At 40.5% G+C, this 26960-nt stretch overlaps 4 protein-coding genes across 5 annotated transcripts; all 4 read right to left on the reverse strand.

Annotated features, from left to right (window-relative positions):
- Positions 1-5390: 5390 nt before the first annotated feature.
- Positions 5391-6158, reverse strand: LOC121757609. The gene is made up of 2 exons (XM_042153128.1): positions 6029-6158; positions 5391-5761 (listed from the first exon to the last, which is right to left on the reverse strand). Exons 1-2 carry the CDS (start codon positions 6156-6158, stop codon positions 5391-5393), a joined length of 501 nt encoding a protein of 166 aa, XP_042009062.1.
- A 4565-nt stretch (positions 6159-10723) lies between these two features.
- LOC121758099 (ubiquitin-conjugating enzyme E2 4-like) lies at positions 10724-13863 on the reverse strand. 2 transcript variants are annotated; one of them, XM_042153538.1, is made up of 6 exons: positions 13670-13863; positions 13511-13590; positions 12979-13093; positions 12799-12851; positions 12538-12666; positions 10724-10983 (listed from the first exon to the last, which is right to left on the reverse strand). In XM_042153538.1, exons 1-6 carry the CDS (start codon positions 13711-13713, stop codon positions 10853-10855), a joined length of 552 nt encoding a protein of 183 aa, XP_042009472.1. In that variant the 5' UTR covers positions 13714-13863; the 3' UTR covers positions 10724-10852. The 2 variants fall into 2 exon arrangements, with proteins under 2 accessions (XP_042009472.1, XP_042009471.1); XM_042153537.1 differs by having other exon boundaries at positions 12538-12851.
- Positions 13864-18458: 4595 nt separating this feature from the next.
- Positions 18459-20609, reverse strand: LOC121757610. The gene has a single exon (XM_042153129.1). It carries the CDS (start codon positions 20607-20609, stop codon positions 18459-18461), a length of 2151 nt encoding a protein of 716 aa, XP_042009063.1.
- Positions 20610-20717: 108 nt separating this feature from the next.
- Positions 20718-25892, reverse strand: LOC121758971 (AT-rich interactive domain-containing protein 2-like). Its single transcript, XM_042154441.1, has 3 exons — positions 25622-25892; positions 24286-25519; positions 20718-22046 (listed from the first exon to the last, which is right to left on the reverse strand). The coding sequence occupies exons 2-3, from the start codon at positions 25465-25467 to the stop codon at positions 21174-21176; spliced, it is 2055 nt and encodes a 684-aa protein (XP_042010375.1). The 5' UTR covers positions 25468-25519; positions 25622-25892; the 3' UTR covers positions 20718-21173.
- Between the last annotated feature and the right edge of the window lie 1068 nt (positions 25893-26960).

Raw genomic sequence — 26960 nt, forward strand, 5'->3', positions numbered from 1 at the left:
TTATCTCGCATAATTTTGCTAAAAGTGGCGACACGATGGAGACTACCTTTATAGCAGACAAAGAAGCACGAGGATTAAAATGTTTTACGAGAAACACGCTTACAACATGCCAAGAATATTATTAAAATACAACTTGCAACTACAATGTTAATTAAACGACCTGAGGAAGCTTCTTTGAAGACAAGATGATGGAGAAATTCCAAATTCGAAGGACGTAAGCAAATTTCGGGACGAAATTTTTGTTAAGATGTGTAGATTGTAACACCCCGAAAAAAAAGAAAAAGAAATAAAATCTAATTAAATCTTTTCCTCGTTGACTTGGTCACCAATTTTTCTTTAATTCAATTTTTAATCGAAGATTCTGCAGAGATTTTCCTTCTCCATGATATGCAAATAAATACCAAACAAATTAAATTGATGCATATCACGTTCAAAACCGTTCCCATCCATAAATCTCTCCCATATCTAAACCAAGCCACCTTCTCTATAACACTCCTTTCACAATCGGATTTACCTATTTTCAATTCTCTGCAATCTACACATAAATTCAATCCATTCCAAGAAAAAAAAGAAACAGAGAGAGTCGCTCTATATTTGTGCTGAGTTGTTGCTTATTAATACAGATAGATACAAAAAAAGTGTGTATAGGAATTGATTGAATTCAATAGGCGCATGAGTAGGTTTTAAAGCATGCAATTTTAGTAACCGCCGCATTTTCCAACGGCGCCGCTGCTATTATCGATGGTGGCGATTCAGTTCACGACAAAAGCGGACAGCAGCTGCGTGGACGACGGCGACGGTGGAGTTATGACAGAGGAGAAACCGAGGCGACCGAGGATGACGACAAGCCCTCGATTTGGAGTACGAACAACAACAATCGCGAGAGAGAGTGAGGCAGCGGTGCGGCTGCACTGAGGGCGAGTGTCACAGCGGACAACCGCTGTGTGAGCAGCGGCATGGCAGGCTGTCCCGGCGTAGGAGCAACGCCCGATCAGCGGCTGCAGAGGGCGAGGAACAGGGGCTGACCGCGACGACGGCGGTGGAGAAAGCATTACGACGATGTGCAATTGAAACGGAAAAGATGGAGAGTTCACGGTCGCGACGATGGCTGCACGGCGGCTGACCCGGCAGCGGCAACGCCGACATCACTTTTACGGCAACGGTGCTGCAAATTTCAGTGAAATGAAGGGGAGTACAAGTTAAAGCTTTAAACGAACGAGGTGGGCTTTCGAACTAAAGTATTTTCAAGAGCTTTCGATTTGATATATTGGTTTGAGCATCATTTTATGTGACGAAATGCCTTTGATTGCGATTATTACATGATTATGTGATTTATGTGCTTAAAGTGAAAGTGATTGTTATGTGTTGCGCTGTATAGCTTTTTGAGTGGTTGTGAAATGCTTGACTTGTTGATGCGATGTGAGATGATGCTCGACCTATGCAGAAAAATGATTTATGCTTCAAATACGTTTTTGAGGAAAATAAAGTTTGCAAAGGGAATATCATGCCATGTTTTTGTTTTGAGAAATGCCTATCTGTTTGTTTAGCAAGGGAGTTGTCCCTACTAGACCTATTGAAATCGAATTCGGGTCTGACTAGGGAGTGAGTCCCTACTCAGGCTAGTGTACACCAATGGGGATCGTGAGCCGTCTTTTGGGTCGGCTGGTCTAGTGATCGAGTTTGCAGCCACATTCTCGTCACAGGATGTTGATGTTGATGAGATTGATGTTGATGTTGATGATTGCTTAGTGGGGAGTGAGTCCCTACTTTGAATTTAATCGGATTCGTGTCCTAGCAAGGGTGCGTCCCTACTCGGACAAGTGTACACGATGAGGACCGTGAGTCATCGAACGGGTTGGCCGGTTTTCGTGCTCGTGGAAAGTGACCGTTAGTCAATGGTGGCATGATATAACTATTTTTTTATAAAATTGTTTTGGCATTTGTCCACTGAGTGTATCAAGTACTCAGCTCTGCATATGTTTTCCCTATGTGCAGGTTGAGCGGTGACGAGCGCGGTGGGTGTTGAGCATAAAAGTGAAGAATGTCTATCAAATGTCTAGAATATGTTGTGTCTTCATACATAGCATTATTCTACTCTCGAAATGCTTCCGCTAAATATTGTTTCTTTTGAGTTCGTGTATTGTTGAGATATTTTCATTTAGAGTTGTTGATTGTTGAAATGATACTCTGATTTTATTCGAGCTATTCCCGTTTATTTCGAACTATGGTCGAGTTGTGTTGTTCCCCCTTTCTTCCCCGCTTCTTTAACCCTCCCCTAGTCGCGATCAACCGTGTTTTCTAAATGCAGGCGAGACAAGTTCACCACATGAGGTGATGAGTCATGGAGAGACAAGAAAAGATGCCATGTCAAGGGCATAATTGTCAAGACAGGATGGGCTTACCCTAGGGATTTGGGCCCAATGTTATCCTATAAATATGGAGAGAGTGCACACAAGAAGGGAGTTCTCCATCATCACCTCCAGTCACCTCATTTTCACACTTTAGCATGGAGTAAGAAGTTAGCAGCAGTCGGAGTCGCCAGTTCCACCTCTACTTTCATCTCTTCTTCCTCGCCAAGGAAGGAGGGACCTGGATCTGCCTAGAAGACTTTCAAAATAATTTCTATTATGTTTTCAGTTCATCTTTCCCGTAGCTTAGTTGTTTTTAATGTTTTTCTTCTGGTTTCTAATCTAGTTATCTTTCCGTTGTTGATCGATCTTTAAATCCTTGTTTGGAATTCTGTTTTAGTTATGTTTACCGAAGAACATTTATGAATGGAGTTTTTAATTCAAGTTTTTTTGGATCTGATGTTCTCTGCTTTAATTGCTTTCGTTAGCTTTAGTTCCGCCTTGTTTTTGTTTTCTCGTAGGTAGATTTACATTTTAGTTCGTCAACTTGCATGAGAATAGGTTAGATACTTTATATATGTTTTCTTTGCATCGATTTCATATGGATCTATGTTTAATTTGTCTAATTTCTATTTTTATGTTTGTTGCTCTGTTTAGATCTGCTGTAGATGTTTTGATTTAGCTGCTTAGCGAAGAAGAAAGTCGTAGTTTGTTAGAATAGGAGTCTCTGTCCCCTTTTTGTTGTTTACAGCTTTTTAGGTAGTGCGCTTATTTTGTGTCAGTGGTCCCTAGTTACTTTAACTTTTCGTTCTTAGTTTAGTTGATCAAGTCACATGTTTCCTAGTTACGAGTCTGTCTAGTCTAGCTTGATTAGTTTAGTTTAGTCAGTTGAGCAGTTCATATTCCTTAGTTTAAACTTAACCCACTGAAAAGCGTGGCCGCAGCCAAACCTTCCAAATATCTCGAACACAACTTAACTCGCCTTCGTCTATGTGGGATTCGACCCTTACTTCCCTTTACTAGTCTATAGTATTGTGGGTTAAGGTCTTGAAAGCCCTGAGTCTCTCCGTTCGCATACCCAGCGACCAGTAGTTGTTAGCCGACTTGAACCATCTATTGTCTGACTTGATCAAGTTGCGAAACTCTACATGTTTTAATTTGAGTACTTCTGAGGAAAAGCTTTCAAGAACACATCCTTTTCTTCTTATGGTTCCTCATCGATGAGGAGTCTCTTTCTGCGGGAAGGGACTCCAACCACACTCCTAGCTGGGCTTGCCACGCTTTCCCCTGTTCTTTGCCTAGGGGTTTCTCTCGGATGTTCCCCTTCAGATTGCTTCTCGGAGGTCTCTTCTCTGGCTGGCCGTCTCTGATAAGTAAGGACGACAGCAGCCTCTGGTTTAACAATTTCAGCACTAGGAGGTACCCTCTCAGCCTCCTCCTCACCATTAGTCAGTATGACTATTTCTTCTTTCTCTGGCACGGGTGTACTTGTTTCAACACCCTCACCTGAGCGCGTCTCTACCCTCTAAGTAAGGTTCCCTTTGACATTTAGGTTTTTCTTCACTTCCATATCCTCCTTCTCTGGTACATCAAAATTTGTTCCAACACCCTCAGCAGGGCCTGTCTCCACCCTCTCAGTAGGGTTCACACCAGCATCAAGATTCTCCTCCACTTCTATCACCGTGATTTTCTCGATTTCCTGCGCAGTATGGTCCAACTCCATCTTCTCAGCTTCAGACATGATTGCAGCCAAGTTCCTTTCAACCTCCTCAGTGGTAAGCAGCGGCTGTTCCGCTTCCAGCACCAGCCCCTTAACTCCTTGTTTTGCAGGGCTCGCTTCAGCTTCCTCTGCCACTTTTTTCTCTAGGATTCGTCATGGCCTCGAGTGTGTCTTCAACAAGGGTATCTTCAGCCTCGCTAGCAGCGTGCAACTGCTGTTCAACCTCTTCACCCTTTTCAATCTTCTTGAATTCCTCCGCATCCATGGTGTCTCCACTATGTGGTTCATGATCTTCAACGTCACCGGTCGGCAGTGGAGCACGGTCGGCTTCAATTTGTGCTAGGATTAGATTAAGGTCTGGGTCAGGCTTCAAAAGTCGTATCATCCTTTCCAGTTCCTCCCTAGTAAATGTAACAGTGGAGGGGCGTCTGCTTTCGAAGACTTGGGGTACTGCGGCGGTCGGAACTTCTCCCGACTTTTCACCTTCTCGTTGCACAGGCCTCGATCCACCGATGGATTTTAGTGCGGACACATTTCCAGAAGTTGTCTGCGCTTTTCCTTCCATTCTGGTGGATTAACTTCTCCCGACTTTAGGGTTTGCTTTCGCCGGAAACTGCAGAGAAAATTTGCGATCAAAAATTTAGGGAGTAGTTGGGGAGTGGAGTACGAGAGATTTAAATATACACTATTCTCTTCATGACTCTTCAGTTTCTCCCCAAAAACTCCATTTTCCCCCTTTTTTTCCCAACACGTGTCGGTCACTCATTTTCCTATACTTAGTAAATTTTTAACAAAACTACCTATCTAAACTTGGGCCTTAAGCTAACTGGATCAAGTGAGAGTGTGTAGCTCTCGAATTTTTATCACTTTGCTACTTGACCTAGTCAGTTATAGTCCCAAAAATGTTTTTCTGGTTTTAGGAAATTTCTATTTTGTTTAGCTTTTCTTTTCTAAAATTTAGAAAATACAATTCACAAATATTTACAAGTCTGTAACATCTAGAGATTCACTTGATCCATTCATGATTCGACATGCTTCATCCAACTGATCAAGTCAACCTTCCAGGATGTTCACCAACTAATCCGTTAGGCGAGAAAACAGGTCATGCCCAATGGAATTTCTTCCATTGTGCATAACTTTGAATTGTCCCTAAAAGGTTTTACCCTGTGACCATTAACCAGAAAGGAGTTTGAGTTTGGATCACTCCCTCGAAGTTCCACTGCCCCGTTTACTCTGAAGGCGACGATGGTATAAGGGCCTATCCATTTGGACTTCAACTTCCCTGGCATTAGCTTCAACCTTGACTGAAAGAGGAGAACTTTCTATCCCACCTGCAATTCCTTTGTCCGCAGATTCCTGTCGTGCCACATCTTGGTTTTCTCCTTATACCTCATAGCGGAATAATACGACTTCAGCCTCAGTTCCTCCAGCTCCTGCTGTTGGAGCTTTCTCTCTTCTTCACAATCTTCAGCTTTCATGGTGATCTCTTTCATTGCCAAGTACGCCTTGTGCTCAATCCCCACGGGTAAGTGGCACATCTTTCCAAATACCAACCTATACGGAGACATCCCAATCGGTGTCTTGTAAGCAGTACGATAAGCCCATAGAGAGTCATCCAATCGCTTGCTCCAATCCTTCGTTGAAGGATTAACAGTTTTCTCTAGTATGCTCTTAATCTCTCTATTAGATATTTCTGTTTGACCATTGCTTTGTGGGTGATATGGGGTAGATAGTCTGTGGTGGAGTCACAAAATCCATCCCCCACACATCAAAGAGTTGCCATACGATGGAGGGAACGGACCCACAAAATCCATCCCTCACACATCAAAGATTTCGCAAACCACTATGGGTACTTGCGGCATTTCATCACGAGCAGAGATTCCTCCTGTTAGTTGTCATCGGCTACACCTCTTATAGAACTCATATGAATCTCTACGTAGACTCGGCCAATAGAACCCACTATCCAGGATCTTCCTTGTTGTCTTCTTTGGGCCAAAATGGCCTCCACGGGAGAAGGAATGAGAATGACTTAACACATCTTCCTTGTCCCACTCTGGAATACACCTTCGTATGACCTGATCTGTCGCCATCTTCCATAGATAAGGATCGTCTCAAAAGTAGTATTTAGACTCGCTCTTAATCTTCAGCTTCTGAGCTAGGGTGACGTCTGGAGATGATGGTAACTCTCCGGTTACTAGGTAGTTTGCCAAGTCAGCAAACCATGGCTCAGCACCCCTTCTTACTTCATTCAAAAGTTCCAATTGATCAGTTGGAATATCAGTATTTGTCGAATTGATCAATCTAGCTGGCGCCACAATGTAGTACAAATGCTCTTCTGGGAATGCATTTGGGATATCCTCATCATCTCCTTTTTGTGCTATCCAGCTCAAATAATCCGCCACCCGGTTCTCTGTCTCAGCCTTATCCTTGGCTTCCCAATCAAATTCCTGCAACAATAGAACCCATCGGATCAATCAGGGCTTAGACTCTTTCTTCACCAAGAGGTATTTAATTGCCGCGTGATTAGTGAAAACAATAACTCTTGATCGAAGTAGGTAGGGACGAAACTTCTCAAAGGAATATACTATAGCTAGCATTTCTTTCTTCGCCGTGTCATAGTTTCTTTGAGCATAGTTTAAGGTCTTCGAGGCATAAAATATCACATAGCTTTTCCCATCAATCATCTAACCAAGAACTGCTCCCACTGCGAAGTCACTTGCATCACACATCATCTCAAAGGGGTGATTGCAGTCTGGCGCTCGAATGATCGTGGCAGATATCAATCTATCCTCAACAGCTGAAATGCCGCCTTGCACTTGTCATCAAAAAAAAATTCCACATCATTCTTCAAAAGTGTTGTCAGAGGTTGGGCGATCTTTGCAAATTCCCTTATAAATCTTCTAAAAGAGCTCGCGTGCCCAAGAAATCCTCTGATTTCTTTCTGGTTGGTGGGATACGACAGTTTAGAAATTACCTCCACCTTGGCTTTATCAACTTGTATTCCTCTCTCGGACACCACATGTCCCAGTACAATACCTTCCGGCACCATAAAATGACATTTCTCAAAATTGAGAACTAAATTATTCCCCTGACATTTCCTCAAGTCAACATCCAGATGATGTTCAAGACTCAAATGAATCCTCGTAGACTATAAAGTCATCCATAAATATCTCTATGCACTCTTCCAGCAAAGATGACAATATACTCATCATGCATCTCTAAAAGTTCCCGGGGCGTTACACAATCCAAACGACATCCTTCTGTAAGCATATGTGCCAAAAGGACATGTAAAGGTGGTCTTATCCTGGTCTTCTGGATCTATATAAATCTGGAAGTATCCGTTGTACCCATCGAGGAAGCAAAAATATTGTTTCCATGCCAGCCGCTCAAGCGTTTGATCAATGAAAGGCAGAGGAAATTGGTCTTTTCTGGTAGCGGCGTTCAGCTTCCTATAGTCGATGCACATTCTCCAGCCCGTGACCAGTCGAGTGGGCACCAACTCATTCTTTTCATTTTTTACTACCTGAATCCCTGACTTTTTTGGCACCATGTGCACTGGACTGACCCACTCACTGTCTGGAATGGAGTAGATGATTCCCAAGGCTAATAGCTTCAATACTTCCTTCAGCACGTCTTCTCTCATATTTGGGTTTAGCTTGAGTTGAGGATCTCGAAGCGCCTTGCCACTCTCTTCCCACCGTATGTGGTGCATGCATAAATCCGGGCTAATCCCTACTAGATCTGACAACAACGAATAAATAGAGTGAAAAAAAAGTAAGAAGAACAAACAAAAAAAGAAGAGCAATAACTGTACAAGGTGTAATAAAATACAACACAAATAGTTAAATTGATAGAGAATAAGAATCTTGATAATATACAGCGAGGGGAAGCACAATACAACACAAACAAGTTAATAATGATGCATAAAAAACATTTGCAATAACAAAGAGTAATTTTGGCCAACATAATCCTGTATGTTTTCGTAAAAACAAAAAAACAAAACAAAAAATAAGGTACAATTAAAAAAATAATTGTTTCTTCAAACTGCACAAAAAAAATACATCATGCGATTTATGAAAATGATATGTATTTTTAGATTGTTTCTTCAAACTGCACAAAAAAATACATCATGCGATTTATGAAAATGATATATATTTTTAGAAAGTGCTCCACACTTGAATTACAATAAAGTAAAAATTATGTAAAGAAGATGAAATATTAACACAGTGAATTTATTGAATAAGGTGTTGAGCCCAAAACATATTGATTTGTTCATCAAATGGCGTATAAGTGATTTTTATACTATTAAAGTCAATTTATTATAATCATCAAATGTCATTAATAAAGTATTTCATCAAACTGATATTGATTTGTTTACATTACTTCGTATTAGATTTTTGTTTATTATATTATGTTAATTTTTAAGTTCTTAATCATATTATTGAACATCTTTTAAAAATACTATAAATTCAATTATTAGAATATCTTTTATTTTCTTATAGACATGTTCAACTTAATATTATGAATTCATTTATGATGAATGTTGTTTGATGAACAAATCTATGCGTCTTGGGCACAACACTCCATATTGCGGTTCGTACCACTGCATTCAAGTTCGAAAATTTAATAAAATGGAGTATTTATATCTCTCATTCACATACCCAACTTTTAATTTGATATAACTTTCATTCCCATTAATTATCTCAATCCAACTTAATAGTATATTTTGCACATCTCATGTACAACTTATTTTTATTCATCTAAAATGATTGCACATAACAACTTTGTTATTTAAATGCCTATTATTTGTTATTCTATTTTTCTTTATTTATCCTACTTTTTTCCTTTTTATGAATTATTTTATTTTCTCCATTTAATATTCATTCTTAAATACTGTACCTAAAATAAACTCTTTACACATATCTTGCACAAAGTATATGATTATGAACATAATTGATAATTATAAATGTCGTTAGTTGTGCAACGCGCAGGGGTTGTACTAACTTTGTTCCAACTAAGTTGGTACAAAACTTTTGGGCACGAAGTACGTATAATAATCTGCTTTACTCATTTATTGCACGAAGTATAGGATTATGTAGACATTTGTTAACTACAAATGTCGTCAGCTGCGCAACGCGCAGGAGATGGACTAGTTAGACTAAAAAGTTACATTATTTGACTAATATTTTATATTAGTAGATGACATGGGGCATTAATTTAACCTTTAGATCAAAAGATTCAACGGACTAACCTGTGTTATAGTGAAAGTCAAACTATTCCTTGTGATGATGACAAGAGTATTCATGAAGGCTCGTCTTTTTTTTTTATAAAAGATGATCTGCATATAAACCTAATGTTGGGATCTTGCAAATTCCTGGTAAGGATAATACACTATATGCACTTTTATCCTAACCACATATTGAAATATCAAATATAGCCATGGACCACGGCAGTCATAGGTGTAGAAGATAGTTTCATTTGCAACATGATGAGGAGCAAGATAGGAAAAGATCCAGAGTAGATGAAAGAATAGTGTCTATAAATGCGAAATCATGGATTATTTGGCGGTTACACTAATTAAGAGTATAATAAGCACGATAGAACTCCAAAATCAATTTCATTCATATACCATAATCTTTTTCATTCAAATTGGTGGTTATATTAATTGGTGGATTTATCTTAACACGCTATAGGCTATACCTGCTTTATATTTTTCGTCTATAAATATACTCCACCCGGACATTTGTAGGTTTGTTACTACTTACTTTCTCATTGCCATCTCCCGTAACATTATTGAATTTTTTGCAAAATTTTTTTTTTTTTTTACCAAGGATTCCTACTCTTTCTTTACCAATAATAGTACATTTATATTCATTTATTTTACACACTCTTTTTTGTGTAATTATTATGTTACTAATTTTGTAATCTTATCAAACGAAGAAAACTAAAACCATGAAATTCACATTCCTCAATAATCTATTGCCTAAAATAACATCATCAATCATCCAAGTTGGTAGGTTCGTGTTTTTTAAATGATCAAACGTGGAGACAAATCAAATGTTATCCAATTGGTGAGAAGAAGAATAAGAAATTGGAGCTTCCGCAATAGCTGATATTAGATAGGACGTCCGGCAGGACTAGCAGGATGTCCGTAGAGGTGTCTGTCGCAATAGCGGATGAGAGGTAGGACGTCAGGTAGGACTTCCCGAAGTAGGACGAGCTCTTGTCCGCGCCCGAAACCGGACGTCCTACCTGACGTCTGTGCTCTTGTTACTTTTTTTACTATTTTTTTACTTTTTTATTTATATTCAATATTTACAACTCATTGCACTTCATTTTTTTATATTTGATAAACATCAACAATTAAAATGAATTAATCGTATTTTTCAATTTATTTTATTGGCTTGGGCGTCGGGATGTGCTAGTGATGTGGCAGTGTAGTGGGATGTCCTAGTGACGTGGTAGGAGGTGTTTTTGGGATGTCCTAGAGCTAGTCCATTGGGATGTCCTAAGCAAGAGAAGGATTAGTTCCGAGGTTTTTCTTGATGTTTTTTTCACGGTTTCATTCTGAGATTGTGCATATGGAGGGGCAAATAGGGAACGCCGGTTCCGGTCATAGTTCCTAGAAATAATTCGACAAACGAGAACACTGATATAAAAGAGAAACTGCAAACGAAACTTTCTTCACAAGCACATGAGCACTGACAGGTATCAAACTTTATCATCACACAACAGCGTATAATGTACAGACAGACAAAAAGTTATAACCTTGTCTGATTTCCACTCAAGGATCTGCTTTTCCAGCAATTTCCTCATCGCTGGACGCATATTCATCTTCCGTCAGTTCCTCGTCACTAGATTTTTCATCAGGCGACACCCCTGCATCTGTGGGCTTTGCATATTTTTCACAGTACTCTGACAAAATTGATGTGTGATCAGTCTTATATGAAGTTAAAATCAAAGAAAAAGGAAGGAATGACAGCAAGATACTAAACTACACAAGTGTCGTTTCATCAGGTTACAAGACGAGAAAGTGTAACTTAACATAACACTCCAATAAATAGACAACCAAGTTCTTTGCCATTGCAAATGAAAGATTGTGGTTAGCCGTGAGAAAACCATAAGACCTAACTTAGCGAGTTAGCAACTACAGTAAAACAAGAGAGCATTTAATGTTAAAGGAAGCTGGAACTTCGATATTTTTTATTTACCTACTCTTGATAGATAGAGAAAAATAAACATGACCTGGGAGTTAGTAAGATGTAGATGCAAGCAAGCTTGTGAGGGCTGCTAATTCCCAGTAGTGTATAATAGAATGATATTTACACACTCATGGAAAGAAGGAAAGTCGATTGCATGCTTCACCTAGGTAATAGATAATATTTCGGTATCATGTATTTCGCTAGTTCTACAACCGCAAACACAGGCTAGTCCCCGAAATTCTCTTATGCTGATTTGCATCTCCCCCTTTTCTTAGTCCAGCATCAACATTCCCATAGTTTTCATCATCACCAACAATCTTCAGACTACAGTTTCATAGTTTATACCTCTTCATGTGTGTATGTGTGCGCGGGCCCACTCTCTCTCTTTGATTTGAAGCAGCTTTGTGCTCCGTTTTGATACCTATATCCTTACTGGTTATATTTTGGTGTTTTTGTTGGTGCAACCATGGCTTTTAATGATTCATTTTATGGCTTTCAGAAAAACTTTAGAATAGAGTAATTATCCTGCGGCAAGGCTGACACGTAAAACATAAAACTGGTTTATATAGATTATTATGGATGATGGAGTGGTTCTCGTTTCTCATAAAGCATGTGAGAATAATAGATTAACCATAACCAAGGCCCCAATAAACTTTTACATCCTAACAATATGCAGTCTTAAAACCATAAATTTATGTGCAGCACCCATGGTGAAGTCCATGATGAGTAAGATTGATGAGTGATAATTAAATGAGATTTTAGCATATATGGCTTCCTTGTATAAAGATAATAACAACCGATTATCCAATATGAGAAACACCGACAGGGATCATCTGGACTAGAATGCTTCAGACCCCAACTATCATGTACCTTAAGGGCACAATGATTCTTCCGAAAAGGCAGGCGCTCACGTCAAAAGAAAAGAAGCACAACCATTTTTTAACAACAATAATCAGATGCATGGATACTTGATTCAGATCCTTGAACAGCAATGGCACTGGGTTTTATTGAGGAGGGCAATGGAAATGGGAATCAAGTTAGCTAAGAGAGTAGATAAAGAAACTGGGGTAACATATAGCTATTCCAGACCCACATACGAAGCACCATTGATGCGAATGTTTCCGCTCATTTTCAGTCCTAGTTCTCATGCACCCAACCATGTACCACTCAGTTCTTTTTTTAATCTATATTCACTCGTCTGTATAGGTAGCATCATCAGGAGAGGCATTTTGGAGAAATATAGCACACACATCAACTGAAATTCTACCTTTGACTCTCTGATCGTATACATCACGATCACGCATCATTAAAGCTGCTGCCTCCCCATTTAAAGGATCTGATGGATTCGGGTATAAAAGAAGTTGTGGAAGAAACACTTCAAAGACATTCACTAGGTCTGAAAAGAAAAATAAATTGATACAAGCAACTGTCAGACACCAATAGACCCCGAAAGATGCAGCAGTAAAGCAGTCCACAATCAATAACCCGAGAGAGAGAGAGAGAGAGAGAGAAGACCTGTTCGACTTACCAAACATGGGACTCCATGTCTGATTGATTACGTCTAAACACACAGAACCTGACCTGGGAAATAAAAGAGAATGAACTGTTGAAGTCAATGTCATTTCTACAAGCATTTTACTAAATTCAGTGCGAACCAAGAAATCTGCTGGAGAAGCTCAATGTGTAAGCACAATATACACATACTCACATCTCATCAACATTTGGATGGTAAATCTTATTGACAAAACCAATGGAAGGAGATTTATACGGATAAGCATCTGGCAGTTCCACCCTAACCTTCCAAACACCTCCTTGATAAAGACCTGTCGTACACCACAAAATTCGGGGCAGAACCCCCTTCATCATGGACAGCTAGGTACCACATTCACCAAGATTAACAAAAGAGAAGAAACCGGCAATTCACAGAAAACCTCACAATCGGACACCGAATTCAACATAAGTCGATTATATGAGCTCAATAAATCCAAGCTCAAGCAGACAACAGAATTAGCTCAAAACTCAAAAGCCCCAACTAGTCAAGATCTTGTCATGGATGCAACTTCCTTTTAAGACTCAACTAAGCTCAGCTATAAACCTCAAACCAAATCAAAACAACGCTTAATCACAAATCCAAATAGCAATATAAAATTATAAGAACAGAAAAGGCAGCTCAAATAAGCAGATGGATCATCAAAAAAATAAATTTACAATCAGAAGGTGGGGATTTAGAAAATAATTACTTTCTTTGGGTCCATTAAATTGAACATGAAACTCCTGCATGCCATCATTGATCATATCCACCTTATAGTCAGTCATCATCCTAAACCAAAAGGAAACCCAAATCCACAATCAAACATATGCAAAATTATGCATCAAACACAAAAATCAAGAGTCACTACAGCTTCATCAAATCCATTTCGCGGCGTTTGCTTGGAGAAGACATGATTCTTTACGATTGGGCTAGTTTTCCCCCAAAGGCTCTCTGTTAATTAACTATGTAGAAAATAATGTGTGTGCGCGAGTGTGTGTTAGGCGGTTCCGACATGGAAGAGCAAAAGTGGGGATGAAATTGATGTCTTGTCTAAATTGCATTTTCCCCTCACCATTTCTCGTTTATGTAAATTATCAGCTAAAAAGTTTCATTTTCTTAATTTGGGTAAATTCCGTAATTGGTTGTAAATCCATCAATTATTCAATTTTTTTACATAAATCTTAAAATTTGGTGTACATATTTATTAACTATTTAGAATTTCATAATTAATTTCAAGTGGACGCTGCACTATAGTATAGCTAAGGATAAGTATAAGTTGCATATATACGGAACTTAAAGATATAATTCTAAGTAGTGTCATTTTAACCTTTTGCACTATCTAGACAGCCAAACATAAAGATTATTTATTAACTATTAAAACATAAATAATTACTTTAAAATATGGAAGTAAATGGAAAATTTAGGATTGAATTAATTAAAGAATAAAATTTCGATATATTGATTTCATTAACTTTTAGTAAATTCTATCATTAATTTAATATCCAATTATAACTCAAGTTCTACTAGAACAATTACATATAGGGATGTCAAATAAGGTTCCAGACCCCGAAATTCCCGAAGAACAATACCTGATACCCGATCAAAACCTACAATTGGGTATTCAGTCCCGATTTTTTACCTTCACTCCTGGACTGGTAGCAGACGACTGTAGAGAGGCCGGCAGCGGCTGGGCATGAGAGGGCCGAGAGTCTGAGATCGAGAGGGAGCTTCCAATATTTAATATCCGTTTTGTTTTTACTTCGTTTCTTCCCTAAGTTGTTCTATAATACTTCACGTTTGAGTGACACATTCGGTAATGATTTAATATAACTTGCTACATAATCGTGAGAGGTTGACGAGTTAGATCCACTTAGTAGACACTACAATTAGCTTCCCTTAAAATGACCATGTTAATTGAGAGTGAAGACTTTATAAGGGTCTTAGGAGCTTTTGGGAGTTACGGATCTAGGATTGACGCTCCTAGTGTTAGTAATCTACGCTTGTGCCGCATGGGCAACAAGTATGTGACTCGCTCTATCGAAGTATGAACTGCGCCAAGGTGTTGTAGTTGGAATTTGTATAAACATAATTGTGAAACCACTATTCTTGGAATTCCCCTATTTACCTAATTTACTTGCTTTTTTTATTTGCTTTGTTTATTTAAAACCAAATCTCTTGTTTCTCTAGATAGTATATGACGCTTAGTACATGATAGCCAGTTGCAATTATATTCCTCGTGTTCAATATTCCGGTACTGACCTTTAGCTATACTAGATCTACCCGGTATACTTATAGGTATTTTTAATGCTAATAAAAAGTGCATCACACAGCCAGGACGAGGTCAAAGAATTGTAGCTGAGAGAGTTTCTGAAGAACCATATATTTATACCCTTCAAGCACTGGGATGCCTGATATCCCCAAATTCCGAGCGGGGTTGGAGCCGGCGCCGAAGGGGATGAGGCTCAACATCTCCGATAGCTACGATAGCAGCGACGGAGGTGACCCGATCGACTTGACTGAAATTGCGAAGGAGGGTAAGCCTCTCAGAGGCAGTAGGCGTTAAAAGCGGCCAAGCGGAAGGGAAAGGCACATGCGAGAGGGTCAGAAGTCCAGTTGGCTTAGGCCGCCGAAGACTGTGCCATGTTTGAGGTTGCAGATGTGGCGTTGACCAGAACGCTGTTAGAGACCTACAAGATGTACAAGGTTGAAGATGACGAGGAAATGAAGAACGAGCTCAAGACACTCATGAAAAAGATGAAGAGAAAAATGGAAAATGAAGGCATTTGAAAGGGGATGTGTATATGAGCTGCTTTTATGTTATTTTTTTGTTTGTTTTTTATAGTCTTTTGTTTGAAATTGTAGAATTATCTTTTTATTTAAATTAAGTATGTTTTGTTTTTGCTATGCTTTTTTCTTATGTTTTATTTTGTTATATTTATTTATTTGATAACACCAACAATTAAAATGAATAAATAAAATAGTGATGACGTGAGAAATGGAGATGGGCTGATGGATAGGCTGCTAGTATTGTAGGAATTTAGACTGGACGATAAAATGTTAACGTGGCATGAGGAAATTGGAGTTAGCTGATGGATACGCTATCACTACTGTGCTCCTAATACCTACCACGAAAAAAAAGTCTACTATCACAACATTTTAGTGGTAGTGTATTTCATAATTTACGGTTAGTCCAGTGTGTATAGGTGGGCTTTTTACATTTTTTCAGTCTTAGAGATAGTGGTAACACACAGAATTTTAAATAGCGATATTTTAGTGAAAAGTTTATTAAATAAAAGTATTTCTATTTTTATTACTAAAAGAATAAAGTACTATCAACAAACCTATCAGCACTATCTATTTCATCTACCAAACCAAGCACACCTAGTGTATAATGCCAAAAGAAACTAACTTCTTCCTCTCTTTTTGAGTTAATCTATTATTCAGCTTTCCAATAATCAAATACCAAACGTCAACAAAAATGAACATGGAGTGGCGATACCATTGCATAACAAAGCTTAGAATTTTATATTTCCACCTTGATGGAGATAATCAATCCAAGATATCGAAATAAACAAACCAAATGTGCAAGACGTCAAATTTGACATATTTGTAGTATTCACTTGTATGCAATTGAATGTGTTCAGATTCAAATCTTATCTTACACAAGACTTCCCAAAATGAAACACATTTTTTTCAGCTTTGGTTATGAAAGACAGATGTAATTATGTGATACAGAAAAATCAAGAGAGAGCATGAGAGAAAACAAGGCCTTGCTATCGAGAAGTAGGTCAAACCAAAACTTGTTAACCTGGCTTGACTGCAAAGCTATTTACAAACCAACCCAAAACTTGATTTACAGCCACCTCTCAAAATTGTTGGAACTTCCACTTGCATACCAGCTTCAAAACCATAACTTCTACAACCTGTATGCAGTATTTTGTAGTCAAGTTCAGCATATATAAGCAGCAACTACCGAACACTAAAGCCTTCTTGGTATGAAGGAAAGGAATGGAATGGAATGAAGGTAAGACTGTAATGAAGATAGGAATGAAATGACAATATCTTCGCATTTCGTTTGTATTTTCATTTTATTTCCTCCATTCCATCGTACCAAGCAAATGAATATAATGGAAGTAGGAATCACATTCCATTCCACCATACCAAGAATGGCCTGCCTAAAAAGGTGCTTGGTATGATAAAATGAACAATGGAACGGAATGGCGATTCCTACATCCATTTCATTTTATTTGTTTGTATGACTCATTATTGGGATTAGCCATTATGTTACTATCTTCATTCAATTGTGATAAGAGTTAAGGTACCGGACTATAAGAGGAGCACAAGAAGTGCTCTATAAAATATGCAGAGGAAGAAATAAACTCCCACACTCAATCAGATGAAAGAACTCGGCTTTATTGATATGAGAAATGAAATGACACTTCAACGGAAATCCTCACAAGGAGGCCTACGATACTACGATCGTCCAATACTAAATTCCCAAGATACTTTTCTGTATTTTGGAACTTCAATATATAGACTTACAATTAGAGAAAAATCAGCAATTACTAACAGCATCTGTAACAACTTAATTTGAATTTGAAAACTCCTAACTACAGCCGAGATTTGTGCGCCTGCCGCTCCTTCATTCTTCCTCCTTTTCCTCTGACTCGGTTGGCCAAACAACCTGGCGGTTTCCCCTTTTGTAGACCCGCCAACTCCTATCAACTGCCCGGGTCGGCGAAACAGCCTTGTCCGCAAGGCGGAAGTAAGGGAACTGACCTGTCAAATCCGCCGTATCCATCCATGTGGCCTCGTCGACCGACTGGCCCGACCACTTGATTAGTAATTGAGGTGTTTGGCTCCCGTCCCGTGTGACCACCCGTTCTCCCAGGACCTCCTCTGGTAGAAACGGTGGCTCGGCATCCAGCAAGACCTCTGGAAGTTCGCCGTCCGGCGTTGCAGAGCCAATCGCCCGCTTTAACAATGAGACGTGAAATACTGGGTGTATGCGAGAACCTTCGGGTAGTTTAAGGCGATAGGCCACTTCGCCAATGCGAGCTTCCACCGAATAGGGCCCATAGTAGCGAGGAGCTAGCTTTCGGTTAGGAGCTGGGAAGAGGGATGACTGGCGGTAAGGACGAAACTTTAGATAGACTAGGTCTCCCACGGCGTACTCCACGTCTCTACGGTGTTTGTTTGCTGATGCAGCCATTCGCTGTTGTGCGCGGAGCAGATGTCGCCTGAGCAAGGACAGCGCCTCGTCGCGAGACCGGAGGGAGTCCACTACTGCTTGGGCACGGATTTCACCAGGTAAAAAACTGTGCAGCGTGGGTGGGGGTCTGCCATAGACTACCTCAAAAGGGGTGGTTCCCGACGCGGAGTGGGCACTCGTGTTATAGCAATATTCCGCCCATGCAAGCCACTTGTGCCATTGTTTGGGGCGCTCGGATGCAAAACAACGCAGGTAAGTTTGTAGACATCGATTCAGCACCTCGGTTTGTCCATCCGTCTCCGGGTGATACGCTGAACTCATTCTTAGTTTGGTACCCGTCGCCCGGAATAATTCGCGCCAGAACGAACTCAGAAAGATAGGGTCGCGATCCGAAACAATGGAGCTTGGGATTCCATGCAAACGAACAACCTCTTTAGTGAAAAGTTCAGCGACTTGCTTGGCCGAGAATGGGTGGCGAAGGGCGATGAAATGGGCGTAATGGCATTACGAGGAATTCATAGTGGCCTGAGTGCGTACGGAAAGCGGTCTTGTGCACATCAGGGGCGGCCACCCGGATCTGATGGTACCCGGCCTTCAGATCGAGCTTGCTAAACCAGCAGGATCCATGTAGCTCGTCAAGGAGTTCTTGGATAATTGGGATCGGGTATTTATCTGGCACCGTGCGCTTATTTAATTCCCTGTAATCGACACAGAATCTCCACGACCCATCCTTCTTTTTCACTAGCAACACCGGGCTGGAGTACGGGCTGGTGCTTGGTTGTATAACCCCCGAGTCGAGCATTTCCGCAACCAAACGCTCCATTTCATCTTTCTGAGTGTGATTGTAACGGTAAGGCCGCACGGAGACTGGCTGTGAGCCTGGTTTCAGCGGTATCTGGTGGTCGGTGTGGCGATGAGGTGGCAGTGCCGACGAAGGGCGGGTGGCACGCGGGAACTCGTCGACCAGTGATCGCAGCTGATCACGCTCGGGCAGTGATAATGAAGGTTCTAACCCGAATTCTGTCGTGAGGCTTGGGGCTTCTAAGGAGCGCAGGACCCAACACGAGTCGCCATCCTCTAGCCTATTAATGTCAGAGGAAGAGCACGCCCGACGAGTAAGGGACGGATCGCCCTCCATCAGCACCCACCGATCGCCGACACGAAACTGCATAGTTGATCGTTTCCAATTTGCGACCACGTAGCCCAGTGTTTCCAACCAAGAGACTCCCAAAATAATATCAATATTTCTTAAAGGAAATACGTAACAGGCCAAGGAAAAGTTTTCAGATGCCAACCGAAGAGGCACGGCGTGGCAGATGCCAGAAGCGCTGACCGACGAGCCGTTTCCCAGCGTGACCGAGTAGGGTTCCGTGGGCGTGGTCGGGAGTTGCAGACGTCTGACCAGCTGATCTGAGATGAAACAGTGACTCGCCCCGCTGTCGACCATGACTAGGATCTTATTGGAGTCGATGTCGCCGAACAGCTTCATAGTGCGGGAGGTATCCAAGCCGTTACAAGATAGTTCCGAAAGCTGGAGCTCCAGTTCGGTCCCGTTATCCATCTGGTTCTCGGACTCCACAGCGTCATAAATAGGATCATCGTCGTCGATGACAAGAACGTTGAGAGTCTTCGGGGGGCAGCGATGAGTGGGGCCAAATTTGAGGCCGCATTTGAAGCAGGTGCCCGCGGCGATGTGCTTTTTGTACTCCTCGGAGGATATATTCCGGAAACGGTTGGGGCGGTTAGAACCCGAAGAGGAAAACGACGTCGGCGTCGGGGAGAAACCTTTTGGGCTCGGGCGAGATATACCCTGTGGCGGCAGAACCGCGGTTGAAAGAGGTTTACTCACCTGATGAGTACCAGAGAGTTGGTCCAGTTGTAAAGCCATTTGCACTGCATCCGAGTAAGAAGTAAGTTGCGCTGCCTTCAGGTGCATCCGAATCTCTGGGCGAAGGGCTGCCAAGAAGAACCCCAGATATTGGTGATCTGCTAGGTCCGGTATTTGGGCAAGACGAGCCTCGAAAGCTGCTACAAACTCGACTAGAGAACCTTCCTGTCGGGTAGAGGCGAAAGCCTCGTAGCCATCTAGAGCCATTTTATCACCGAAACGCTTCATTATCTCTCGTTTGAATTGTTCCCAATTGAGCGCCGGAAGACGGCGTCGCAGAAGTAGGAACCAAGGCAAGGCTGGCCCAGCCAAAGCCACCATTGCAATGTCCAGTCGCTTCTCCGGGGAGGTTTTGGACACCAAGAAATATTGCTCCGCGCGCGCGAGCCACGCTAAAGTATCAGTTCCATCAAATGTAGGCATGGATAGGTTCGAGTTGTCCCCTGTTGCTGTCGTGCTGCTGGTGGAGTCACCATCCGTAGGAGGATCTGTTGATTTGGAAGAAGATCCCGTGGCGAGGGCGGTTCGGACCTCCGCCATAAAAGTCTCGAGTTGAGCTCCAATCGTTGTAACTTGCTCACCCGTTTTGGAACACTGGAGATTGAGTTCATCTACCATGGCAGTCAATGTCTCGGTCTTTTTCTCCAGATCTCCGGTGACCTTCTCTAATCCCTCCAGCCGCGTGTCCGTATTCCGAGTGTTAACCATCGTCACCGCACCAATTGATAAGAGTTAAGGTACCGGACAATAAGAGGAGCACAAGAAGTGCTCTATAAAATATGCAGAGGAAGAAATAAACTCCCACACTCAATCAGATGAAAGAACTCGGCTTTATTGATATGAGAAATGAAATGACACTTCAACGGAAATCCTCACAAGGAGGCCTACGATACTACGATCGTCCAATACTAAATTCCCAAGATACTTTTCTGTATTTTGGAACTTCAATATATAGACTTACAATTAGAGAAAAATCAGCAATTACTAACAGCATCTGTAACAACTTAATTTGAATTTGAAAACTCCTAACTACAGCCGAGATTTGTGCGCCTGCCGCTCCTTCATTCTTCCTCCTTTTCCTCTGACTCGGTTGGCCAAATAACCTGGCGGTTTCCCCTTTTGTAGACCCGCCAACTCCTATCAAATTGTCACTTCCATTCCAATCCCTTCTAATTCCATTCCATCATACCAACCAGAACTTTGATCAAAGGCATCGATGTTGTATATAAATGCTGCAGGAAGGAAAAAAGATGGAGGTACCTTGTGATTGGACTACATGAATTCAGTCAACTCCGTGTTCAGGGCACACGAAACTGAACTAGGTCTAGGTATATAAAGTGCTTTATGCCCGAAACTGCCACCAATTGAACCACAGACTTTTTCGTCGTCATCGCTATCAACATCTCTTGGACTTACCCGATTCTGATAGCTTCTACGCTGCACGAGGTAGACATTGAAGTAATAGCTAACCAATTTCTCCCTCGATTTCGAAGGCAAGAATCTCCAAGAATTGTTCCAGAACTTGTTTGAGAAAGCAGCATACGACTTCATATTATCCTTGAATATCCCCTCCTGTTCACTCCAAGAAAGTGAAACCTCCTCTCCCATGAGGTTGAATCGCCAACGGTAGAACAATGAGCCGAGTTCTTGCTTTAGCTTTAACCTCTTCTCAGCAATATGAAACCTAACACATTCAACAGATTCTGGAAACGAGTAACTGCACCGATGTTTCCTTCCTTTCCCAATTGGATCCAGTTTAACAGTTAAGTTAGTTTTACCACCTTCTGGAGGCCACATTCTTGTGCCCAGCCACTTGGAATCACTCTCGGAAGCAGTACCAGTCCATTGTGGAACTTGTGCTTGGAAACGAGGACCAATGGAGACTTCCCTCTCAGCTGGCTTGTGATCATTAGTATTTAAAGGCTGCTCCTTAACGACTGTAGCAGCTGCTTCAGATGGTTCTTTGGGCCTAGCTACATCTGCTTCTCGATGACTATGAGGGGCTGCAGAAGAAGGGCAGCATGAACACGAGGGAGGTTTAACCACAGGTATCCTCCTGCTATATCTCAGTTTTTCTGTAGTTTGGTAGTCGATAACTTCATCCTCGTACATTGAGGGAAGCATCCTTAGCTTTTTCTGCTGATCCTGATCCACGACATAACATGTATTGGAATGTTACAAGCCTTTGAATACAAAAAACCATCATTAACATTGAGGAAAGCATCCTTTTCTCTTTTCGCACACAACTTACCAATCAAACTCACAGCTTAAGATTCTTGGATCAAATTATACCACAAGAAGAAAAATTTAAGATAGATTTATCATGATTATCCACAACAAAAGATTTCTGCATCTGTGATGCAACTCACTTTGGTAACAAGCTGTTCGCGAATTAGGCACAAGCACTTCCTAATTTTTACAGAATGACCTGCTTCTATGACATTCTCATTATTTCTTTATATGTGATTGTCAAACAACGGGGGCTTTTAATCTTTCTGTGAAATGTTTCAAAATCGTACTACACATTAAATAAGTTTTAAACTCAATTGTAACCATATGGAGGGGAATGAACTTGAGATATAAGTATATAACATTAACACCAATTGTCAAAAAATTTGCCCTTATTTCCTTTCGGTCCATCCACAAAAATTTGCCCCTTTCTATGTATAGTAGTAGGGTTCACTCAACTCGTAATATCCTCCGCACAGTTAAAGTGGCTCCACTCAACTCACAATATCCACAACACCACAAACTATTTTATTAGAACTTGTGTTGTCCACAATAGGGAAAATTTTATGTGGACATATGGAGAAGAATTCTAGCACGATTTATAAGGGTGAATCCCGAGCATTCTGTGAGTTTAAGCACAATTATTCCTTATTAAGGACCATAAAAATGCAAACTTTCCCTGAGGTTGCAAGTATAATGAATTTAACTACTAAAAACTGAAAGAAGATCAATCAAATTGGTGTATTTATTAATTTATGGTTATGATTCGATTAGCTTATTTTTATGATTTGACCAGAAAAAATAATATCCTGCAAGCATAATGGACAATATGCCAAGAACATATATTACCATTTATTCACTAGAATGTGATTCGACTCATTCGTAAATCCTAACCAGGGTTGTTAAAAGCGCGCTCCAAGTGCGTGGCGCTCGGGGCGCCAACTGAATCGCCTTGAGGTGGCTGGGCGAGCCTGGGGCGGCTAAAATTTTTAAATTAGAAAAAACCCTAAATCCTTAAAATCTTATCAAATCTTCTTTCCCTAAATAACAAACATAATTAAAGTCCAAATATTATCTTTTAAATCTGTTCCTAATCCCTTCAACTCACCAAAAATATCATCAAAAATAATAAATTTTCATTTATCCAAAAATAAAACCATTCCAGCTCTTCTCTTCTCTTCTCAAGAAATTAACTATTCCTATTCATCCTCTATTTTCAATTAATTCTTCCCTCTTCTACTCAAATTCTTTTTTAGTATAGCATGAAAAGAAGAATTCTAATCTGATAGTGCGCCCCATCGCCCCGCGCCCAGATTTTTACATAATCATCCCGTGGCCCTAACAACACTATTCCTAACATTGGAATAGGTCTCAACTAGCAATTAAGATTTATAACGTTTCCCGCATCGACGAATATCAGAGCCTCATCACTAGAGTTCCACAAATTAATCTCACATTTTATTTGTTTTAAGGGAATATTGTTATGCACTCAATATGTGGCATTCTATAATTCGTCACTCTACCTATGAGAGAATACCTAAACCTAAAGGTTTGCATGTTTCTGAGGCAAGTTATTATAGATTGAGCAGTTTAAAATGTCTAGGTGATTCCTGGATGTCCATCATTTCAGCTACCCTAAAAGTAAAATCTGTCCCAATTTGAGGTGATAAAGTATGTGGAAACTGCAGAAAAAGTTATTTGCAAACACAGCAGGAAAACCTGGATGCTAATTAGTTCCAGAAAATGTTTCTTTTTGTCACCTAATAAACACAATAGTAGTATAAAATATGAATCTTGTCCACAGGAGATATGGTACACAAACATGGGGAACGCGAAGCTGAGTTGGACCATGTGAATCATGTAATTATTGACAGAGGATATATTTCAACAGCTCAAGACAGAGAGATAATCACTTGTAAATTTCAACTAGTGACCCCATTCGGATAGTGGTAAACAAATAATCTAATTAAATAACTTAAACCCACATGTAGCAGATGCAACATATAAAATATCGCACAAACAATTGTGAGCTTGCAGTTAAATTATAGATCTGGGGTGCAACAATACAAATTCCAAATTTAGTTATTTAATTATTTATGTGAAGAACGCAGTGCATTAAACCACGAATACAATCAAGAAAAGATAAAGATGTAACCTTTTGGAGGACTTCACCAGCAGCTTTACTAGCATGCCTTTTTATCAGCAATGCATCTCGAACAAACAGAGCTTCAGCCCAGAATTCCTCATTCCTGTCACCCCACTTGGAACATTCAAGAACCGAACCAACTGAAGGATCGCCTGAATGTTTTGCAGCCTGGATCAACCACTCCAGCATTCCTGTAAAAGAATGAGATTCTTGTTTCCTCTTACGAGAAGCCAGCACATTTCCAGCATCACTTTTGGGCGTAATATTATCATCAACAATCAGTTGAGCTCTGAAGCTCTCTTCTCCATCAGGAATTTTTTCAAAACCATAGGGTTTTCTACAGTTGACGTTGTTAACTTTTTTGGAAGATGTACAAGATCCATTGTTTTCAAGGGCAGAAGAACTTTCATAATCATTTCCAATAACAGAAATAGTAGTTTCTCTATGATATAGGACCTTATTGGTAATGTCGTCAATGAGTTTCTTGGCAGATCCTATGATGTCACCGTCATCATCGACTTGTCCTCTAGAAACACCATTTAGTTCGTTCACGATCTTCGCTGCTGCATTATTCGCTGATGAAGGAAAATCATCAATCATGATATGAGACCTGTCATTTGCCTCTCCAACAAATGTAGAAACTTCCCCTAGTTGCTCTTGCTCTTGCTTGTTTGGCAACATACCCTTGAACCTGATTTCCAACTCCCGAGACAATAAATCCAGTTTCTGAATAAATCCACAATGGTCATCCTCCAACACTGTGTTGCTAAACACTCGTTGCAGCCATTGATCCAGTTCGTTCAAATAATTCATATAAATCAACTTAAGGGATGCAATCACACCACGTCCTAGCACACATTCATCCGAAACGAAACCCCACAAGTTATTTCTTGTAACGGCATGGTATCCACCAAATTTCCTCACAAGCCAAAAAAGTTTAAACAAATCCACTGGCTGCCCCTCACCATAGAATGCTGGAATAGGCCTATGAAATTTTCCAGCAGACTTATCTCTCAAAAAGGCAACCACGACTTGATCAAACAAACCCCTTAGTCTATGCTTACAAGAATCGAAACGGTACTTCTCTATCTGAAAATTGAGATCAAAAGCAAACCTAAATGTTTTTATATCATTTCCATCACCAAAGTTACCGCCACCATTTCCATCTTTGTCATCTCGCAACTTAACCATTTCCCAGTTAACCCCTTTCCCTCTCACCTCCCAGTCCAAAACTTTCTTTTATCTGGGAATATTCGATTAAATAAATTAGAATTGATATATGCAGCAGGTTTATATACAAATGATGCTATTTTATGTGAAAAATGAAAAAAGATCGGATTTTTACCTTGTTTTCAGCTTCAACGGCAATGGAGGTATAATCCAGTGAGCATTGCAAGACGATGTATAATAAACCCTGCGGCAATTTAATGCCAATTTTTTCAGGTGTCATGACAGCAGTGATTTGAGTTGTTGACCAGCTAGGAAGAATCAAATCATGAGTAAGGCTACCAATTATGGAAATCAGGCGAATTTTAAGGAAAGGTATTTCATTTTTGACGAAACAAAGAAGATTAATTTAGGAGGGGGTCGATTTTTAGATGATTTCTTAGGGCAAGATTAAGTTTAGGGATGAATGCTACCCTAATTTTTGCTAGGTATATAAATATAAATATCTTGTTACGGTTTGAAGCTCGACAAACACAACAATAACGCGATGGACTAAAACACACCAAGGATTTACGTGGTTCGATCAAAGATGATCTACGTCCACGGACAACAAAATGGATCTTTATTCACTCCACTCTCAAGATTACAATCTCTCAATCTATCTGCTATCTCTTGATTATTCAGTGAGCAAAACCGCAAGAAGCTCTTGATGAATACAACAAGAATGAGAAAAAATGATTGAGCTAACTAACTTGTATGTGTGTGTGCGTCGACTGCTTTTATATGTGAATGGTTACAACAGAATCATAGAGAGGTTGGATTCTCTAGTAACAAACTCGTGCTGTTACTCCTGATCCTTACTTCAAACGGACTCCTTCCGAGCTGACGTGGATAACCGGACTCCTTCCGAGCTGCCGGACTCCTTCCGAGCTGCCGGACTCCTTCCGAGCTGCCGGACTCCTTCCGAGCTGACTATCCACATTTTTGAGTTGAACTTCACTTCGCATGCAGTCACAACTCCACCTCTTCTCTTATTCTCTTATGCCATCACATTCACACACTACAAATCTCCACCTTGAATGTGAAGCATAGAAACACTTTGCTGTCAACCTTTCCTTGCATTCATTTCTCAACCATATTTACCAACTCCTGACAATAGTTGAACTTGGCAGTTGGTAATGGTTTTGTGAGCATGTCGGCTGGGTTGTGGTCTGTGCTGATCTTCACCACTTTAACTTCTCCCTTGTCAACTTCGTCTCTGACAAAATGCATACGCACGTCAATGTGCTTGCTTCTTTCATGGAATACTTGATGCTTTGCAAAGCACAAAGCACCACTGCTGTCACAGTTGATCTCCACAGCCTTCTGCTTCACACCGAAATCCTCAAGGATCCCCTTTAGCCATTTACACTCCTTAACTGCTTCTGTGAGTGAAATGTACTCGGCCTCTGTGGTGGAGAGGGCCACCACTGACTGCAATCCAGACTTCCAAGAGATGGCTGAACCAAATAGAGTGA

This window comes from Salvia splendens, chromosome 12 (assembly GCF_004379255.2).
Source record: "Salvia splendens isolate huo1 chromosome 12, SspV2, whole genome shotgun sequence".
Classification (NCBI taxonomy): Eukaryota; Viridiplantae; Streptophyta; class Magnoliopsida; order Lamiales; family Lamiaceae; genus Salvia; species Salvia splendens.

Bases quoted from the DNA above. Each gene is read 5' to 3' on its own strand.
- LOC121758971 (XM_042154441.1), bottom strand. From the start codon at position 25,467: ATGGTTAAGTTGCGAGATGACAAAGATGGAAATGGTGGCGGTAACTTT. The intron at 22,047-24,285 runs GTTACATCTTTA...GTCGTGGATCAG, and splicing joins CTGGTGAAGTCCTCCAAAAG to GATCAGCAGAAAAAGCTAAG.
- LOC121758099 (XM_042153537.1), bottom strand. From the start codon at position 13,713: ATGTCTTCTCCAAGCAAACGCCGCGAAATGGATTTGATGAAGCT. The intron at 12,852-12,978 runs GTGAGTATGTGT...TTTATTTCCCAG, and splicing joins CATCCAAATGTTGATGAGAT to GTCAGGTTCTGTGTGTTTAG. The intron at 10,984-12,537 runs GTAGAATTTCAG...CAATTTTGTCAG, and splicing joins ATACGATCAGAGAGTCAAAG to AGTACTGTGAAAAATATGCA.
- LOC121757609 (XM_042153128.1), bottom strand. From the start codon at position 6,158: ATGGCGACAGATCAGGTCATACGAAGGTGTATTCCAGAGTGGGACAAG. The intron at 5,762-6,028 runs GTGGGTTCTATT...ATGGTCAAACAG, and splicing joins AACAAGGAAGATCCTGGATA to AAATATCTAATAGAGAGATT.
- LOC121757610 (XM_042153129.1), bottom strand. From the start codon at position 20,609: ATGGTTAACACTCGGAATACGGACACGCGGCTGGAGGGATTAGAGAAG.